The sequence below is a fragment of the Phyllostomus hastatus genome, unplaced genomic scaffold, assembly GCF_019186645.2.
Source record: "Phyllostomus hastatus isolate PE091 unplaced genomic scaffold, TTU_PhHast_1.1 phas_scaffold_501, whole genome shotgun sequence".
Classification (NCBI taxonomy): Eukaryota; Metazoa; Chordata; class Mammalia; order Chiroptera; family Phyllostomidae; genus Phyllostomus; species Phyllostomus hastatus.
This window is the reverse complement of record NW_025334033.1, coordinates 28,822,543-28,843,476: the sequence shown is the minus strand read 5'-3', so window position 1 is coordinate 28,843,476 and position 20,934 is coordinate 28,822,543. Positions and strand designations below refer to the sequence as shown.

At 37.1% G+C, this 20,934-nt stretch overlaps 1 protein-coding gene and 1 pseudogene across 1 annotated transcript in view; one reads left to right on the top strand and one right to left on the bottom strand.

Annotated features, from left to right (window-relative positions):
• Window positions 1-474: 474 nt before the first annotated feature.
• The window catches only part of CLPX (caseinolytic mitochondrial matrix peptidase chaperone subunit X), a 36,278-nt gene continuing 15,818 nt past the window's right edge, over window positions 475-20,934 (top strand). Inside the window, exons 1-6 of the mRNA XM_045822779.1 lie at window positions 475-774; window positions 9,442-9,602; window positions 10,754-10,871; window positions 17,149-17,303; window positions 18,928-19,087; window positions 20,737-20,778. Of these exons, the coding sequence (XP_045678735.1) occupies window positions 699-774; window positions 9,442-9,602; window positions 10,754-10,871; window positions 17,149-17,303; window positions 18,928-19,087; window positions 20,737-20,778 (712 nt within the window). The 5' untranslated portion in view covers window positions 475-698. The remainder of the gene's footprint in view (window positions 775-9,441; window positions 9,603-10,753; window positions 10,872-17,148; window positions 17,304-18,927; window positions 19,088-20,736; window positions 20,779-20,934) is intronic.
• On the bottom strand, window positions 11,462-12,557 carry LOC123808327 (annotated as a pseudogene).

Sequence of the window (20,934 nt, the reverse complement as noted above, 5' to 3'; positions counted from 1 at the left end):
CCACTTCTATGTTACAATTGACGAAACTAAGGCAAATAAGGAGCACACGATGTGGAGTCCCAAAGGAATTCATTTAATTGCATCTGGCGAGGCGCTTAAGCCGCCCGCCCCACTTTCATCTTCCCTTACACAAACTGAAAATGACCAGAAGGACTTTATTGTGACGGGTTGAGACTACAACTCCCGGCTTGGGCCTCCCTATGCCTATCCCGTAATTTTCAACGCTAGGATAAGGGGGCTTCCGGAAGAACTGCCTCTCGGGACTTGTAGTTCTCGCAGTTAGGGCCAGCCACCGCAGTGCTCATTGGCCCCTAGGTCTCCGCCCTCTTCCCCTCTCCACTCGTCTGTGTCCCACGTACAAACACGCAGCAGGTGCCGACGCCCTCTTCCTAGACCTAGGACGCAGGCGCGCGCACGCTCCCGGGGCCCAGTAGGCGGGTACTGAGGGCGGGGGTGGGGGGGGATGGGGAAGGAAGAGAGGGGAGGGAGGGTGAGGGGTTAGATGTCTACTGTATTGGGTAGACAGCAGTGGGCCTCTAGGAACCCGAAGGCCTGACGGGCAGACGGGTGAACTCTGCCCTAGGCTTAGGGTCAGCGAGCGGCTCCGGAGCCTAGTCGGCGTGCCTTGCCAGTAGGAGTCCGGCCATTGAGACTCGGAGGACAGTAGGGGCAGAAGCCCCGACCTAGGCCCCGCGGAGATGTCCGGCTGCGGCGCTAGTTGCGGGGCTGTCGCCGCGCGGCTCATCACTTCCTCGCTCGCCTCCGCGCAGAGAGGTAACGAAGTAGTACCTCGCCTGAGCCACGGGGCCAGGAGTGTGGCGGCTGGCGGTGGGGACCCCGGGGAGAGCCAGAGGCCTACCCCACCGCGAGTATGTGAGCGATGCGCAGTGCTTCGCCTGGCAGCCTCCCCCTCCCCTTGTCCCTTGGACTGGGGCTCTGCCAAGCCTTCAGCAGCTGTTTCTCACTTTTGAAGTAAAACCCAGTGCTCCCCCGCCCGCGCACTTTTACGTCTCCGGACTCTAGGGCTGGAATGTGGCCACTTTGCAGAAACCCTGAAAGGCACAAAATGCTCTTCCTTTCGTTAAAAATGTCCCCAGGCCCTACTCAGATCTCCTCCAAAAACTGCTCTTCCTCTTCCGGAGCGCGAGGGGGTTCCCCTCGGGCCTGTGGGGAGCTCAGAGTAGGGCTCCGGTAAGGGGTTGCCACTGTCTGGGCCTCGCGGGGCGCCGAGCCCAGCCCCGGACGCAGGCCGCGCGCGTCCCGCGGTGTCACTGTCAGTGTGCGGCCGCTGAGGCCGGGACAGAAGCAGGTCTCAGAATACCTCCCGGCGCCCGAAAACCTTCCCGAGCCCACAGTGAAGCTGCAGAGAGATTGGGGAGATTCTCAGAGAAATTGTTTAAGTACTGAGTTGTCTCAGGTGTTTTTCCAACTTGACAGTCCCAGTAGTTTCTTAAGGGTGGCGCTGGTTTACCTGTTCTTTCTGTTTACGAGGAGCCGTGAAAGTGGCATTCCAGCCAGGAGGTTTCAGAAAACAAACCATTTTTTCTCTTCCCCAAATCTGTGAATATCAGACTGTGAGGCTAGATCCTGATATGATAACTATCTTCTAGACAGATTCGTTTGGTTTGTCAGCTTATGACTCTTGGATAAATAAAAAAGTCTCCTTTTCCTAAATTTTAGGATAATTATAACTTTTTTATTGTTTAATAATGTACATTTTCTGACAGTTTATTTCACGGAGGAATTAATTGAAAATGTGGGCAGAAGCACTTTTAGAAAAATGATACATGAATGTAAAGGAGTGTATTTAGTCCCAAGACCTTGTTAAACCGGAACAAGCGGATCTCCCTATTCCAGGAATTTGAGTTACAGGCACTTGAAAGTGACAGATGTTTAGTTGAGGGCCAACTGTGTGGCAGGTTCTGTTTTGGTGCTGAAGATAGAGTGGTGAACAAGTCGTCACCTTCAAGTTTAAATTTAGTATAGTTGACAAAGAATAATATTGTTTCTGGGAGTGAATAAAGTATGTGTGTGTTCAAGATCATGATAAAACTTAGTATTTTTACATGACAAATAGAAAAATGGTTTTCACATTGTTTTAAGACTTTTCCCAAGATTTAATTACAAAAATGTTTGTTTTCCATAGTAGAGACTCTAAAAGTCTATAAAAATACAGAGCTATTTAAAAAACTCCAGGAGGATTATTTTTATTTAAGATTCCTGGAAAGAGGAAGGAAGGCAAAAGGTAGAAAAATCAGAGTTGAGCTTTATTATTCTCATACATAGTAAAGAATTTAAACATTGTGGGGGAAAGGGGGGTGGCTGGAGGTGGAAGAGGGTGTGTGGCAGATAAATGTGTGATGTGTGATGGAAAAAATAAAAATAATAAAAATTTCAACATTAATAAAAACAAAAAAACTTGATCAGAACAGTCTTCTAACAAATTGTAAAATGAATTAAGAATAAAAGGGGATATTTCAGCGCTCCTCTGAAGTATAATGTTATTCTTTATTTCCATTGGTCTGTCATGTTAAACTTTAAAAATTTTGTATGTAGTTTGAAAAATTACTTGGTAAATTGTCATACTAGACCTGATTTATTTTCTTTTCCTGATGGACTATGTATTCCCAATTTAATGTGTTTTTCCTCATTAGTTTCTTTGAATATGAAATCTGTAGAGTAGAAATTTTTAAAAAAACTTTTTATCCAAGCTGTTGGTATTTTTCAATTTTAATGTATATTTTTTTAAATGTGCTTTTTATATGTAACAATTTATTTTCTAAATATGTGTGTTCAGAAGTGCTTGATTCTAGAATGACAATATTTGGTCTGAATTTGGCTGTGAGAATTGAGGGATCGCATGCTTTCTGCCTTTATCTGTTTAAAAGGTGTCACCTCATGAGAATGTCATGATGTGAAGATGCCCAAACATGTTGTTCATAATTTTTATGATAGTTACATACTGTGCCTAGACTTTAATTTTAATTCTCTCTCTGCAGGTAAATTCAGTACAATTTACATAAGGCAAAGTGAAATGATAAAGCATCTTTATTGCAAACTATTTTTTAATCAGCATTTCTCTTTTCTTGGCATATTCATCTTCAGAGCAGCAGACTAGCCTTAGTGAAAATCCATAAAACATGTTTAAACTTGAAGAAAGAAGACTGTCATAGGAGTGATGTTATTTTTCTTTATTAAGAAGTATTCCAAATTCTTGAAACAATAACCTGGGCATACAATGAAATTTTGAGGCTAATAAAAGCAATAAGCATGTACTAAGTTGCTGGTTTTATTTGTGAGCTTTGAATTTTTTCCCAATTTGTGTTAGAGGTTAGAGGCCAAGCATTTAAGTGAGCATTTACCTTGATTTGCCATTTCATCAATTGTTACACACTCACATATTGTCACTGTAAATAGATAATTTAACGGTTTTCATTAGTTCTTTCACTCTATTTCTAAAATATAGATTAAAGATTGGTTTATCTTTTAAACTGAATCATTTGTTTTTGGAGAATGCTTAATTTAAGATTGAATATAAGCAGTCAAATATATAAAAGTTGAATAACTCCTAATTTTTAATAGCCCCCAAATAAGTGTACCTTATTCTAATGTTTCTATTTAAAAACAGTTGTTCTTAAGCTCAGAAAGCTTTATCTGTAAGGCAGAAGTTTTGTAAGTGGTTTAGCTTTTAACTGTCTCCTGTCATTGCTGCCAAGTAGTCTTTCGAAATACACTTGAGAGAAATACTTCCCTTTTAGGCTTTTAGGGTTTTTTCATTCAGGGTTTACAGGCCACCAAAGGTGTCTAGGAATAGAACGCAGAGGTTCTGTGAACTTTATTTCACTAAACTTGATGTGAAATAACAGCATGTCCTTCAATTCTGAATGTAGGGAACAAACCACAGTAGTAGCAGCATTTATGAACTTATCACCAGTCAGAATCATGAATGTTTTTATGTCACAGTACAGTTGCCCACATCTCAAAATATTGTTTATCCTTTTCATACCTTTGAGATCATGGTAGTTACTAAAAGAGCTGTTAGATCTTACTTAACTTTGTTAGTAAACAAGAATATTTTAAAAATATTTTGGTAACTAGTATAATTGGTTTCTTATGTATTTTATTCTTTACATTTAAAAACATTCTGACAAGGGGCCTGTCCATAGGCTTCACCAGACTGCCAAAGTGGTTCAAGGCACAAAAAGATTTAAAATTCCTGATTAGTTTGCTGCAGTGATTTCTGTAAAGATTTACTGAGTGGTGAGTGACTGGTTATTTAAATTGTTTAGTACAGTGGTTTAAAAAGTGTGGTCCCCAGACCAGCAGCATCAGCATCACCTGGGAACTAATTAGAAATCACATCTATGAAATCAAAGACTCTAGGGGCTGGCCCAGCAATCTGTGCCTTAACAAGCCCTCTTCATGATTCTGATGCATGCTCAAGTTTGAGAACCACATGGTTATTCATGGCGTCTTGTTGGTATAGCTCATAGATTATAGAAAGCTAAAACAGCAGTACAGTACCATACCATTAGGATCGGCAAAGAAATTCTTGAATTTAGAAGTTTGAATGACACAAACCTATTTTTCAGGTAGTATTTTCTGTGGTGACTATATGATTGCATTGGTCTCATCTGTTAACCTGACAAGGTATTTAAGGGGGAGGACTTATTTTTCTTTCTTTTTAAGTAGACTTTAAAAGGATTATGTTTGTAATTTTTATATCTCTTAAATCCCCAAAGATAGTTTCTTTTCAGCTTATCTTCTAATATTAGATATTGTAAATTGTTAAATGCTATTTTAAAAGATGTATTTTATTATGTGGGAAATAATGTACTGTATGTGATAATTCAGGGTTATTTTGTTCCAAACATCCAAATTCAAATAGCCTCACATAATTTTGTTATAATTGTAGTTTTCTTTGTGAATACATTGTAATGGCCTAATTAAAAAGTTATACTTGTTACATAGATTATAATTTTATTTTGCTACCTTTCATATTCTTATTATGAATGTTTTCAAACACACAAAATAGAATGAACCGCCAAATAACCATCACCCAGCATTCATGATTTCGTCTGTCCCTCTCCCCCATTAATTTTTTTAGACTTGCTTTTTATATTGTCATAGTCCTTAAATCATATATATTCTTGGAAAAACATCAATGTTTAGCTTAAAATTTATGAACTATTGCCCTGGCTGGTGTGACTCACTGGATTGAGCAACAGCCTACAAACCAAGGGGCCACCTGTTGGATTTCCAGTCAGGGCACATGCCTGGGTTGTGGGCCAGGTCCCCCATAGGGGGCGCACAAGAGAAAACCACACATTGATGTTTCTCTCCTCTTCCTCCCTTCCCCCTCTCTAAAAATAAATAAAACTTAAAAAAAACTAAAAAATTTATGAACTACCTTAAATCTCTAATGAGAGAATAATGGCTATTGTCATTTACTGCAAAAATGGAAATGTTACACTTGAGAAAATTTGAAATGTCTTTTGAAAAAGTTACTTAAAATCGGACTTCCGGCAAGATGGAGGCATAGCTGGACGCACCGTACCTCTATGCACAACCAAGATTAGAACAACAATTCAGAATAGCACTCAGAATAACACCCAGAACTGACAGAGAATTTATCTGAATGGAAGTCGGACAGCCAAGAAGTTGAAGTAGACCCGTTCATCCAGATCGGTAGGAGGGGCAGAGAGGAGCAGCCGGCTCGGGTCGAGGAGCGCAGAGAATAGGGAGAACTGGGCATATAAAGCAACCGGGAGTGCGTAAGGCATCTGGGGCGCTCAAGATCGCAGCGGGTGGACCCTGAGTACGCAAGCGGCAGCTGGCGGACCCAGTGATGCGGCGAGTGTGGACCAGGGCAGAGCGCACAACCCAGGATCCCAGAGAAGGGACTGAGGTTCCAGGAGAACGGAGCGACTGCCATTGTTCCCACCTGCCCCTGCCCCTGCCCCCACATAGAACATCACAATCTAGCGACTAGGGTGCCCAGCCCTGGTGAACACCTAAGGCTCCGCCCCTCACCGTAACAGAAGTGACCAGACCAAAAAAAAGAGAGAGAGACATGTCTCAAACAGAAGAACAGACCGATGCCCCCGGACTCATCCTTTTGAGCGACCAAGAGATAGCCAGTCTATCAGATGCACAGTTCAAAACACTGGTGATCAGGAAGCTCACAGAATTGGTTGATTTTGGGCGCAAATTAGATGAAAAAATGCAGGTTACCATAAAAGAGATGAAGGCAGATGCACAGAGAACCAATAGTGATGGGAAGGAAACTGGGACTCAAAACAATAGAGTGGACCAGAAGGAAGAAAAAAACAACCAAACAGGAAAGAATGGAGAAATAAGAATTCAAAAAAACAAGAAGCTTAGGAATCTCCAGGACATCTTTAAACGTTCCAACATCCAAATTATAGGGGTACCAGAAGGGGAAGAGGAAAAGCAACAGATTGAACATGTATTTGAACAAATAATAAAGGAGAACTTCCCTATTCTGGCAAAGGAAATAGACTTCCAGGAAATCCAGGAAGCTCAGAGAGCCCCAAAGAAATTGGACACAATAAGAAACACACCAAGGCACATCATAATTACATTAGCCAAGGTAAAAATGAAGGAGAGAATCCTAGAAGCAGCAAGAAATAAGGGGATAGTAACCAACAAAGGAGTTCCCATCAGACTGTCAGCTGATTTCTCAAAAGAGACCTTATAGGCAAGAAGGGGCTAGAAAGAAGTATTCCAAGGTCATGAAACACAAGGACCTATATTCCAGATTACTCTATCCAGCAAAGCTTTCATTTAGAATGGAAGGGCAGATAAAGTGTTTCTCAGATAAGGTCAAGTTAAAGGAGTTCATCATCACCAAGCACTTATTTTATGAAATGTTAAAGGGACTTACCTAAGAAAAGAAGATAAAAAAAAAACGTATAGCAAAAGGACAGCAAACTCACAATTATGAACAACCACACCTAAAGCAAAACCAAAAGAAACTAAGCAAACAACTAGAACAGGAACAGAACCACAGAAATGGAGATCACATGGAGGGTTAGCAACAGGGGAGTGGGAGGAGGAGAGAGGGGGAAAAGGTACAGAGAATAAGTAGTGTAGATTGTAGGTTGAAAATAGGGGGAGGGTAAGAATAGTATGGGAAATGTAGAAGCTGAGGAACTTATACGTATGACACATGGACATGACTAAAGGGGGGGATATGGGTGGGAGAGGGTGTACAGGGTGGAGGGGAGTGAAGGGGGGAAAATGGGACAACTGTAATAGCATAATCAATAAAATATATTTAAAAAAAAGAAAAAGAAAATGTTACTTAAAATCATCAAATATTTTCCCCCTAAATATTCAGGCTTAATAGTGTTAAGCAAAATTTTACAGTTTATGGATTAGGGACTGAGGTGTCCTAAACCTTAAACCTTTTTTGGTATTTTTTGTAAATTTATATAGAGATGAGACAAGTTGTTCCTTATTTGTATCTTTTCTGAGAAGTTTGGTGGGCTCATTTTTGTACTTTATGGAACAGGTGATGGCCTAGGACAGTGATTTTCAACCTTTTCATCTCATGCCACATACAAACTAATTACTAAAATTCTGTGGCACACCAAAAAATGTTTTTTGCTGATCTGACAAAAAGTAAATATAATTTTGATTGATTTATTAAAAAGAAAGTAATTACTTACCTTTTTTGCTCCAAAGTAACTTTTTTAAAAAATCAGATGCTTATACTTGTATATAAGGATTTCTGGTACCAAGAATTAACCAATCAGATGCAACCTTATTATGCAACATGACCAATAAGGTGCAGTTATATTATATGACCTATATATTTGTGGTTCAAGATGGCATTCACAGTGGGCTGCTATTGTTGTATTGGCTGTTGTCACTTTTTAAATTTGACAGTCTAAGGGAGAAGAGGTCAGTGCCCCTAACTAAATATTCAGATAACTGCTTTTTTTTTTTTTAGGTTTTGCATGTTTTAAAAATTATTTTGTCACACCACTTGAAAATTTCTGGCCTAGGGTAATAAATAACTAAAGAAACTAGTTGTTCTAATATTATACACTGTTGGAAAATTGAAATTAATAAAACCAGTTATAACTAAGCAATTGTTTTTGACTTGTTTGAAGGAGATAAGTTTAAACCAGTTTTTGCCTTTGGATGCAATACTTACCTATGTGCATGATCTCTTAAAAGTTTTAACAGGTGTAGAAATAAAAATTTAAAGCCTGAGTTGAGAATTTTGCAGGGAATAAAATTAGGAAGGCAAAAACCAGTTTCTTAAATTTATTGAAATACTAACATTAACACACATACGCCTTGTGTTGGTTACCTGATTACCTTCTAACAGCGCTCTAGTAAACTGGTGGGAAACTTCTCTCCTGGTAATTCATTAATGTATGTTAGCTTATGCAAGGTTCTAAGTATCCTTACAGTACTGAAATCTATGGAATTTTGCTTTACCTAGAGCCATTCAATTTTCTTGTGTAGAGAACACTTTTAAAGACCAGCTTGGTAAATGCGGCCTCATTCTATGCAGTATGGCTCTTTTGCCATTGCCTATAATTTATTTTGGGGTTTATTTTGTATTTAGATAAGAAAAACCAGGGGTGAGCAAGCAGTGACCCCCCTGGACCAAATCTAGTCATATCCATTGGTTTACATATTACTTACATTTACGTTCCTGTCAGAGGCAGAGTAGTTGGGACTGAGACTGCATGGCCTACCAAGCTGAAAATGTTTACTACTCTGGTCCTCTACAGAAAAAGTTCACTAAATAATAACCTATATTCTTTGAAAGAATTTTAACTTGATATTAGAAGGTTAAAAATCTTTGAAAGCAGAATGGTGGGTGGTGGTTACACAGTATTCACTGAATTATACGCTTTCTGTAGGATTGAAATCATTAAAACGTGTGTTTTAATGAACAGCACATTAACTTTTTAAAGAACATTTGATGTTTCTTTCTACTGTTGCAGATACTACCCCAGTATAACCAGAGAGACAGATAAGGATTCATGTCAATTGCTTACTCTCATTGGTAGAAATAATATAAGAAGAATAAGAATATAGGACATAAAAGCCTTCCCCCCCTACAAGTGAGGCTGATAATGAATTACTTATTTCAAACTTTGAAAGAGTCACTCATTATTATGACCTCGATGATCTTTCCTCACTTCTAAAGGACAGTCCTGGGAGGAAGAAAACATCTTTGTTGACCTGGATTCTGTCCAAGGCCCAAATCTGGCCTGTTTTTGAGCAGGCTTTGCCTCTGATGATACCACTACTTTCTTTACCAATTTGTGCTGCTACTGTGAAAATTACAGCTTTTTCAGTCTCTTATGCTTAAGGAATTTTTGTTTCCAAGGGATTTATTGAAAGAATGTTAATATTTGATATATGGACTAATACATTTTATCATATTTTCAGGTATTTCTTGTGGTCACGTTCATATACTTGTTTTAGGAAGGCTTGGGACCTTTGAAACTCAGGTTCTACGAAGAGTTCCTTTCAGAACCTTTACAGGAACACCAGCATACTTAGCCTCAAAAGATGGGATAAGTAAAGATGGTTCTGGAGATGGAAATAAGGTATTTTATCTTTATTGGCGTTTGTACACGTACTTGAGTTCCCTCCTTTAAACAATGAAATATAATAATAGTGCTCAGTATCCCACTAGCTTATATGTTTTCCGTGGGAAATGTGAAATATGTAAAATGATCTGAAGAATTTTATGTAATTTTATTTTGTGTTTCAGTTTGAACTATAAAATAGTTTTATAAGCATTGTACTTAGTAAGCCATAATTAAAAGTTTTAACACCCCAACCCTGGCCAGGTGGTTCATTTGGTTGGAGTGTCATCTCTGTATACCAAAGGATTGCCCTGGTCAGGGCACATAACCTAGGTTGCAGGTTCAATCCCCAGCTGGGGTGTGGATGGGAGGCAACTGATTGATATTTCTCTCTCACACTGAGGTTTTTTTTTTTTCTCTCTCTCTCTGAAATCAATAATTACACTCTTGGGTGAGGATTTGAGAAAAAAAAAAATAACACCCCAAAGTGGTAAAGAAGCTTAAATAACCCATGTAGTCAGTCGGGTTGAATTTTAGGAATAGCCATCATTTCCTCCTTTCCCACAACTTTTATAACTCATAATATATTTAGTGTAAACCCCACTAAATCCTCTACTTAAAAATCTTGGATATCTCTATGACAGTGCTGGGCTACTCTGTAGCTAGCAAGTAGATGATTGGTGATTGTATTGGGTCAGTGAATTATCCGTTTTGTTTATTATGTAAATTTGACTGACACTTGAGCTAATATGCGAGACAAATGCTCGGTGCTGTCATATTCAGATTTAATCCTAAGAGTGACTTCCTGAAGTAGGTGATAACTTCATTTTGGAGATGAAAAAGTTAGATTCAAGAAAGGTTAGAATTGCTACTTGCTATGATAATGACTCCCAATTCAGTTTCATTGAAATGTAGTTTTTGACTTAGAGTCATTTTTTCACCTAGTTCTTACTGAGTCATTGAAAGAAGGCTATTTATTATACATTCTGGCACATACCTACATGTATGTGCCAGCAATAGTAGAGATATACAAATAATTCCATTCCAGAAATTGTAAAAATTAAAAGATTAATTATAAACTATACTGTTTCTATTTAAATCTACATATGAAGTGGTTGCCTGAAAGTAATAACTGACACTCTCTTTTTTTCCTTCTCTATAAACATTAGAAATCAGTGAGTGAGGGAAGCAGTAAAAAATCGGGCTCTGGGAATTCTGGGAAAGGCGGAAACCAGCTGCGTTGTCCTAAATGTGGCGACTTGTGCACACACGTAGAGACCTTTGTGTGTAAGTATTGCTCCCACTGTTGTTCTTTTTCTCTGCTTTTCCTGTGAGTTGTTAACCATAGAAATATATAAATTATGTGAACCAGGATTATTTTCTTCCTGAGCATACATGATTCTCTCTTATGTTCACCAGATACTAAAAATCCTCAGGACTAGTAATGTTTTGCACTGTGGCATAAGGGATAATTTAAGAAGACTACTTGCTTCTTTATTTTGCTTATGTGTGTTTACTTTAAATTTAGATTTTGTGAAGTTTTTTAATTTTAATTTTTTATGGTTTTAGTTCAGTTTGTATAATAATTTGTATCTGTGAAAGAATTAAAATTTACTGAATGAAAGGCTTTGCTTGTGATTTACAGAGTAATCAAAAAATAAGTTGTTGAGGGGTAGCATTTAGTGAATTAAATAATACAGTTCTGGGGCAGGGAGAATCTGTAATTGATGTACATTTGATTGAAAAGGAAACTGTATTAGGTTATCCTGCAGATTTTTATAACAATCAAATGTAGAAAAACAAAAGAAAGTAAAGTTCTGTGTGATCCCAACAGAGTACCTTTTCCTTGATATAAGAGAACCAAATATTTTTAGAAGCTAGAGCTATTAAGTTTACAAAAGTGCAAAACAGTAAAGAAAAGCTCTTTATTTTTAAGAAAAAAAGTACATTTTTTCATTTTTCTATTCTTGGCATCAATTTTAATCTTTACAGTGGGACTGAAACCTCCTGAATCTTTTTTAGTGTTGTCCAGATGTTGAACTTTCTCTATTTCTGGATAAAAAGTCAGTGCACAAATGAGCTGGGCAGTTTGGTCACCCTTTTTTACTTCAAGCTTTTCTTTGCCAAAATTAAACAGTACAACAACAATATTTCCTCTATAATCTTTCTTTATGATGCCAGTTCCTGTATCTATGAAGTATTTTTGCAGCCATGCCAGAACACAAAGCTACTCTTCCATACCACTGAGAAGAAAGAGCTGTATGAGTGTCGGTTTTCACCGGGGTTTTCTCCACGAGTGGAACTGTGTAATCATAGGTACTGTACAGGTCATAGACTGCTGCCCATGTGGACCCCTTGATTGAAGCAGTGGCATGCTCCAAGAGCCCAGCAAAGCCACTTGCTGGGGCAGATGGCAGGTGACTCTTCAGAGCACAGCATGGCAGAGCAGAATGGGGTTGGGGAAGTGGGGGTGGGGAAGAGCAGAGGGACTGAGAGGTCACAGGGTAGAATTTTGTGAGTTTTCAAGCACGTGACCATTAAGCTGTAGAGAAACCAAGGATTCTTTATTCTGTATTTATTTTTTTTAAGATTTTATTTATATTTTTTAGAGTGAGGGGAGGGGAGGGAAGGAGAGAAACATCGATGTGCAAGAGATACATCCATTGGTTGTTTCTCACAGGCCATGACTGGGGACCTGGCCCGCAACCCAGGCATGTACCCTGACTGGGAATCGAACCGGTAATCCTTTAGTTCACAGGCCAGCACTCAATCCACTGAGCCACACCAACTGGGGCTATTCTGTGTTTATTATTCCATTCTTCACATACCTATTGATCATCTCATAAAACTGGAGAGCGCAGCCATTCAAATATTAAGATGTTTCCTTCTCTGAGTACTTACCAGAGGAGCTGTGCTCTCAATTCTAGAAAATGTCTGATCATTCTCAGACACTAAGAGAAGGAAGAAATCCATAGTCCTACTTTTGCTGTTACTGTAACTCTGAAGTGCAAAGATGTTACTACAGACACTTTGTTTAATGAAGCAAATAACTAATTTCCTATGTGATTAGAGTTAATAGTAATAATTCAGGAGTAACTTACATTATATTGCCACATCAGCCTTCCTCTACAGTCCAGTTACAAGGTTGGTGGTAAGGTTTGGCAGACGTTTCAGTTTTTGATGATTAGCTGGAGAGGATTCTCTGTATTATAAACCAGATGTGAGACTTCAGTTGCAGTTTTACATTGATCAGTAACATTAATTGGCCACTCTTTGAAAAAGTACTACGTGTAGCATGTTTTTACAGTTTTGGAAAGACTTTTAAAGTATTGGGTTGGCCAAAAAGTCCATTTAATTTTTTCTGTAAAATAAAAGACACATTTTTCATTTTCACCAATAACCATTGATTTGGATATTTTGAGTATGTTGGCTATCTCCTGCTATTGGTTTCTAGTGGGTAGAGGCCAGGGGTGCTGCTAAATGTTTTCCAATGCAGAAGACGGCCCCACAGCAAAGAATTGTTTGGCCAAAAAGTCAATAGTACCAAGAAACTTTGCAAATCACTTTTGACACGTTCGATCAGTCATAGCACCTCCTCCATATACTGCAATAGATCTTTTTTGGTGTTTCAGTTGCATTTGTTCTTGTAACAATAAAGCATAATATGCCGAAAATGTTGCATATCTTCTTCTATCTTCAATATTTAAGTGGCTGCAGAAAAATTTGCTAATTTTGATAAGTTTTTTAAAAGATGCATGCTGATGGATAGATCTGGAGAGCACTATGCTAAGTGAAATAAGCCAGGTGGTAAAAGACAAATACCATATGATTTCACCTATAAGTGGAACCTAATCAACAAAACAAACAAGTAGGCAAAATATATAACCAAAGACATTGAAATAAAGAACAAACTGACAGTAACCAGAGGGTAGGAGGGAGGGGATAACGGGGCCAAAAAGGGGAAGGGTCATCAAGGAACATGTATAAAGGACACATGGACAAAACCATGGGGGGGTAGGAAGGAGGGTGGGAGGTGGGGGTGAGTGGGGTGGAGGGGAGTGGTGGGTGGAAAATGGAGACAACTGTACTTGAATAACAATAAAAAAATTTTTTTAAATGCATGCTGATATGACAACTGTCACAATGCAGTCTAACAGAATTCTTTTGAATCAAGTTAAACACAACTAAGTGCCATGAGAGGCATTGTAGGGAAAAAACTAAAAGTTTTTGGCCCACCCAATAGTTCCATTCTATTCTATAGCTGGAATGTTAGAAGTTTCACTTGTGATTTTTGCCTAGTAATACATCAAAGAGAAAAATAAGTCTGAATGAATATTAATTTGGATTGCAACATAAAATGAAAGTGATAGAACTAGATGATAACTTCTAAATAACATTTGCTGTTAACAAAATTCGGTATAATAAAGTTCTCAAAAAATCAGAATTGCTCAATTCATAATGGCAGTGTTATAGTATATGTATTTTAATCAAGAAAATTTTCCCTTATTTTTTTCAGAGAAAGATTTCAACCTTTCTAGACCTATGAAATAATTTCTTAGAATAGAAAAGGAAAGGAACTAACATTTGGTGCCTGTATATGTAATTTTATTCTGACAATTTCATTTTTATCAGGATGGAGAATATTCTCATTTTTATCAGTGAAGAAGCTGAAATTGAGCAAGTTTAAGTAACTTGTCCAAGGTGACACAAAGCAGTGAAGACTCGCTATTCAGAAGTCCCTAGCACACACATTTCTACCAACTGGAATTCCTTAGGGATAGACTAGGTTCTCTTGAAATTAAGTTTATTTTTCTTTTATGCAGTGTTTTCAAAACCTGCCCGGGTCACTGCAATGTTGTTTAAGAGTGATTAAGTGAATGCTGAGGGTGATTGTTAACCATAGATTCCCTCCTTTCCTAGAGATTGAGATTCTGTAGATGTTGGGTAGGATTCCAGAATATGCAAATACAACAGTGAGACCAAGTGTGGAAAACACTATACACTAATCAACTCAGTTGTGAGGTGGTCTGTTTCCTTTGGGAGTTCGAATGGAGGAGGGGGCTGTGGAAGAAAAGAGTAAAAGAAGAGTACATACCTACACCTAACTTGGCAGGCACACATCTGCTGAGTCAGACACTGCTAGGCTCAGAAATGTCCCTGCCCCCTGGATCTTTACTGCTGAGGAGCAGTAACAGGCCCCGCAGTGAGACTAGGCCCTCCTCCTCTGGTTGTGTTGCCACCTAGTGAAAGTCTCCTAAGAATGTGTCCCTTTTGAATGCAGCGGGTTTTCTGTGTCTACTTGAAAATTAGGTCATCCGAGTTCTAAAGTGTTTTGTTTGATTGCAGGTTATTCATTTTTGTTGAATCAGTATTTATTTAGTTATTCGTTCATAAACATCTTTGTATGTGCTTTTGGTCATTTATAGTTCTTTTGTGAGTGGCCTGTTTAGGTAATTGTGTACTTTTTTGTCATTTTTAACTATTTTTAATTACCTGAGGAATACATGTATATATCCCCCCTTTATGAAAAAGTAGAGCATTACAAATAAAGCTAAAGATATATTTCTGTAGTATATCTTCATCAACAAAACTTTTTAAAAGCATAAATGGTATCATTTATATTGTTCATGTTGTTGCAAATTGCTTTTTTCCTTCTAACTCAGCATGTTTTGAGAGCTATGTATGTTAATACATATAGGTCTAGTCCTTAATTGTTTTTTTTAATGTTCTTTAAATACTGTATAGCAGGAATCAGCAAACTTTTGCTATAAAAGGCCAAACAGTAGATATTTTAGGGTTTGTGGGCCATATGGTCTCTGTTGTAGCTATTCTCATTTGTCGCCGTAGTGCGAAAGCAACCACAGACAGTGTGAATGAGTAAGGATGGCTGTGTTTCAGTGCAACTTGGACATTGAAATTTGAATTTTATGTAATTTTCATTGTCATTTTTTCCAGGATGTAAAAACTATTTTTAGCCTATGAATCTTGTTGTGTAGTCAATCTAACAAGTATATTTGTAGTAATTTTTATGTTTTCTTATAGTGGTATTACACTTGCTTAACTTTGTTGAAATATCATTTTGTAGATACCATTATGAATGTATAGAAAATCATTAGAAATTGAAATAATAATATCTAAGAAAGTTTTGATTATAATGACTAAGATATACTATTATTTAGCCAATTAAAAAAAATAACTTGTTAAACATGAATAGTCTCCCTGCTCTAAGTTAGAGCCTTTAGTTGTTTTTATTTTTATCTACATATGATAAATTTGAAGCCTTGCTGCACTTACATGTCTCATAGGGCAGGAATTAAACTTTTCTGCAGTGGTTTGGAGATTTTATGTTAGATCTTGAAACTTGTTTAAAATCATGACAAACATTCATTTAAACAAATCTCCTAGTAAAGCTTTTACTAAGGTAGTCTCTCTGTTATTGGCATACTATACAAGCTTGCTTATTGGGATCAGTATTCTGTATATGAAGGAATATAGGATACTTGTAGTAATCATTTAAAGAAAAGAGGTTTAAAAAAAAGAGGGTTATTTGTCCCCTCTAACTTACCAAAATTAGATTTTTGCTCTTAATTTTTAGGAGTAAAAATATTCATTGAAATGCTTTTCTTTTTTAGTAAATTATTTTTATTTTATTTTATTTAAATATTTTATTTATTTATTTATTTTTAGAGGGGGGGAAGGGAGGGAGAAAGAGAAGCAGAGAAACATCAGTGTATGGTTGCCTCTAGTGTGTCCCACACTGGGGACCTGGCCTGCAACCCAGGCATGTGCCCTGACTGGAAGTCAAACTGGCAACCCTTTGGTTTGCAGGCCAGTGCTCAATCCACTGAGCCACACCGGCCGGGTGAGAAACCATTTTTACCCTCACTTTTAACTGCCCTTGTGTTGTTTTCAAAAGCTGTATGATTATCTTTAAGTAAATATGACTATGTTGTTACTTTGTTAGTTTCTTGGTGGTTTTTAGGTCAAAGAAATAGAAATTAGTGGAAGTATTAAAGATGAAAATAAGGAAGGTATCAAATAATTTTATCTTTTTACTAAGTTAAGGTTTTATAAAATGCTCATAGGTTTGAAAAGAACCTAAAGAATATACTATTTTATATTTTTAGGGATTAAAATAGATTTCTCTCTTTCAACTTCTGTGTATGCTTGAAATTGTTCATAATAAAATGTTGGGAAAATAGATTAATGTACTTGTATTTTACTTTTTCACATATTTCAATAACAATTATTTAATATTCTTATGGTAGTTTTAAAAATTAAGTTCGGTGTTTGGAAAGTTGAAAGACTTTCAGTCAATCTTTTCTCTTAATGAGTTACATCATAAAATGAAAGAACCTAGTAGAAATGAAGAAAATATAGTTTGTTGAACTCATCTATCTTTATCATCTCTCTTAGATGTAAAGTAGGCTGTTTGTTGTGGCTAGTGGAGTAAACTACAAGCCTACTTTTTATAAAGTACAGTTTTCACTTGTAGTAAGTCTCTGAGGTAAATACTATTTGAATTATTTATTTTTTCTCTGCTGACCTTTCTTTTCTTTTACAGCATCTACCCGTTTTGTGAAGTGTGAAAAATGTCATCATTTTTTTGTTGTACTATCTGAAGCTGACTCAAAGAAGAGCATAATTAAAGAACCTGAATCAGCAGCAGAAGCTGTAAAATTGGCATTCCAGCAGAAACCACCTCCTGCCCCCAAGAAGGTATGAAGTCTTAGCCCAGTCTTACAGGCATTTTATTTAGAAAATATTTCATTGCTTTCCCTCTCTGCAGTTTATATTGGACCCTCATATTAGTATCTAAACACATATTGTAAGTAATTAATATGGACTATATCTGGCTAAATTGTTTTTGATATTTGATACTTGGAATTTAGGCATAGAGCCCATTGCTTTTTTTCCTCATGTAATGATTACTATATTCAGTAGCAATGAAAGGTAGTTGGATGATTATTAAAATAGTATTACTACTAAGTTAATCTAAAATGATAACCTTAAAATAGAACAACTGTGGATTTATTTTTGTTAGTTTGAGCCCCTAAATAACATCAGCCTGCAATCCCTGCCCCTCCCCATTAATTTAGTCTACTTTATGGTAAAACAGCCACAGATTAACAATGGAAGTGAGTAAGTTTTTCATGGCCAGTCTACCGGCACTGTCCTCTATAGTGCTGTGACCTTTGTGGTATGGGCTCTTTCCAGGAGTCTCAGACGGATGTGATTTGGCTGTATGAAACACAACAGTTTACAACCAGCCCCAGTGGGTGGGTACTCAGTGTGCACTTTCCGAGAACAGGGAGCCCTGCTCCTGGGTGTTGTGCCCTGTGTGCTGGCCACGTTCAGATGTTTGCGCTCTTCGGTTATTTCTCACCCTCTGCCTCAGTGTAGCTTCCTTCTGCTCTGTTTAGATACATTTAATAATTCATGAGTGTAATTTGTGAAGATTTTTTTAAACCATAATAAAATGCATATGGTCAAGAACTACAGAATTTGTAGTGTAAAAATAAATAATGTAATAGAAAATACAGCTACTAAACTTCATATTCTTCAGCAATTTGTGTAGACTTTAGACATCCAAGTCAAAATTCGAGAAAGTAATTAGGCAATTTAACTATTTTCCAGAGTTAGTGAATATCAACAGTTAATTTCTATTTACTGAAAGCTGAAGGAATTTACCCCAGGTTCCAAGCTTCTGGCAACATCCAAGTATTGAATAGATCTTTAGTTTCTTTTAAGAATAAAGCTTTTATATTGCCATGTAGGTAAATAACTACCTTTAAAGTTAATATCTGAGAAAAAAGCTAAATGTCTGCGAGAATTAAAATATATAGTTACTCATAGTATAATGGCTTTTGATTATACAATGCCTATTTATGAAAAGGGTAATTTTATAATACATTGTCTTTATGAAGAATATTATTCATATGATTGACAGAGGTGTGGAAAGGATTAATTTTAGTGAAATACATTAATGATGATATCTTTAGACTTCTGGTAGCATGTGTAGGCATTCTAAGTGTCTTTAATGTTAACTTTTCAAAGTTAGCATCAATGGCATTGTTTATAGAATTGGAACTAGCACTGGTAGCACTAGAAGAGGACAGTGATATTTTGTTAGGCTAAAGAACAAATAATTGTGTTTTTGTACATTTAGGGTTTGGGGCCTTGAATCATTTCTGTATAATGTATCATGCCCTTGGCATTTTGTTTTTGATGAGTCTTTGTTCAAATTTAAAACTGGAAGCAAATATGTTTAGTATATAACTTTTTAATGTGTATGTTTTTATGGTAGCTGATATGAAATTATTCATACCTAATTATTTTTCAGATTTATAACTACCTCGACAAGTATGTTGTTGGCCAGTCACCTGCTAAGAAGGTGCTTTCAGTTGCTGTGTACAATCATTATAAGAGAATATATAATAATATCCCAGCTAACCTGAGGCAGCAAGCAGAGGTTGAGAAGCAGACATCATTAACACCCAGAGGTTAGTGTTTTGATAATTGTCCAAAATAGAGATTACTATGTCTAGAAGTAATCTTTATTGTAACTCCTTCCTTTTGTCTTAAAGTGCTTTTAGCATAGTACAGCATTTCTCAAAGTGCAGGTCACTTCTCTTTAATGAATTATGAAATGATTTTGGTAGGTTCCCACAGCATTTTTTTTAAAGTTAATAGATATGAATAGAAAACACCAGAGTACATTAACTATATGTAGTTAAGTATCGTTTCTTAAAACTTTTGCTTTTAGTTATATGTGCATGGGTTCCGGGTCACAGAGGTAAAGGTATTTCTTACCAAGGGTCTCAGTGAAAAATGTTTGAGAGTCACTGGGGTACAGATTGAGACATCATCTTTAAATTATAGACCTCACCACAGCCAGTTCCCCAGCACCCTCTCGGGGCAGTGCTCTGTGTGACCCTGAGTGCTCTTCTGCCTTCAGGGTACCGAATTTCATCTAAGTCATGTGTATGGAGAGATGACTCTTGCAGAACACGGGTAGCACTCTTTCCCTCTTTCCTTACCTTTTGGGCCCCAGCTACAGTGCTCAAGGTTAGGGGCAAATTTGTAAGTGATTATCAGAGTATCAATATAATTCCTATTGAAGTTAGATTTTAACATACCAATATACTATGTAATCTCAACTTACTGTGGACAATAATGTGTGTTATATTAATAGAATGAGTTTTTAAAAACACTGAATTGAGTAAAATGTAAATTTTTAAGTTTTGTTGTTGCTGTTGGCCATGGAGCCCCAATTTCTTACTCAGGTCCACAGCTATTGTTTTACAACTTGAGGGGGTCCTGCCAAATACTTAGATTTATAAGATGACTTTTGATTACTTTTTTTAAAAAAATATTTTATTTATTTTTAGAGAGGGAAGGGAGGGAGATAGAGATAGAGAGAGAGAGAGAGAGAGAGAGAGAGACATCATTGTGCAGTTGCTGGGGGTTATGGCCTGCAACCCATACATGTACCCTGACTGGTAATCAAACCTGCGACACTTTGGTTTGCAGCCCGCGCTCAATCCACTGAGCTACGCCAGCCAGGGGACTTTTGATTACTTTTAACAGCTACTAAATATATAACTGGCTCAATGAAGGCACTTGTTCACTTGTTAAACTTACTGCAAAGTACTTATGTAGTAGTATCAGTTACTCTATTTTTAGAAAGTATAAGTCATAATAACTAATGGAAGACTTGGAACCTTCATTTCGATAAGGTCCAAATAGCAGTGCCTCGTCATAGAGCAAAATGGTTTTTTCCTGGTTTCTTCAGTCAACAAATCAATAATTAAGCTGTTCTAGTTCTAGAAAAACAAATGGTGATGTGGTATTTATAGTATGAGGGGTTTAAACTCTTATTGAAGACTTAAATTGTTACTATTCTTAAAATAGATACCTCCTTGGTATTTGACAAGTGTGAATATTAGCAACTGAATAGCCATCATTAATTAATTATATTTGGGTATTTTTAATATGGAAAGGATGTAACATATGATTCTTTCATAATGTTTTGAAAAGCTAAAAAAGTTAATGAACACATTCTTTAAGTATGTTGAGAAGAAACAAGAATTGGGATACTCCTTGTTTGTTCCCCTAAACAAATATGTAATATTTTCATCCTCTTTCTCAGAGTTAGAAATAAGAAGACGGGAGGATGAGTACAGATTTACAAGTAAGTGACTGCTCCTCAGGTCCTCCTCTGTGACCGTTCTTCCTTTTGAGATACACCTCAGCCAAGTATGTCAGCAGTAGTAATGGGGACATATATTTGCTTGTGTATTACCAAGAAAGATGTTGTATATTATCTAAATGTGTTTACCACACATGG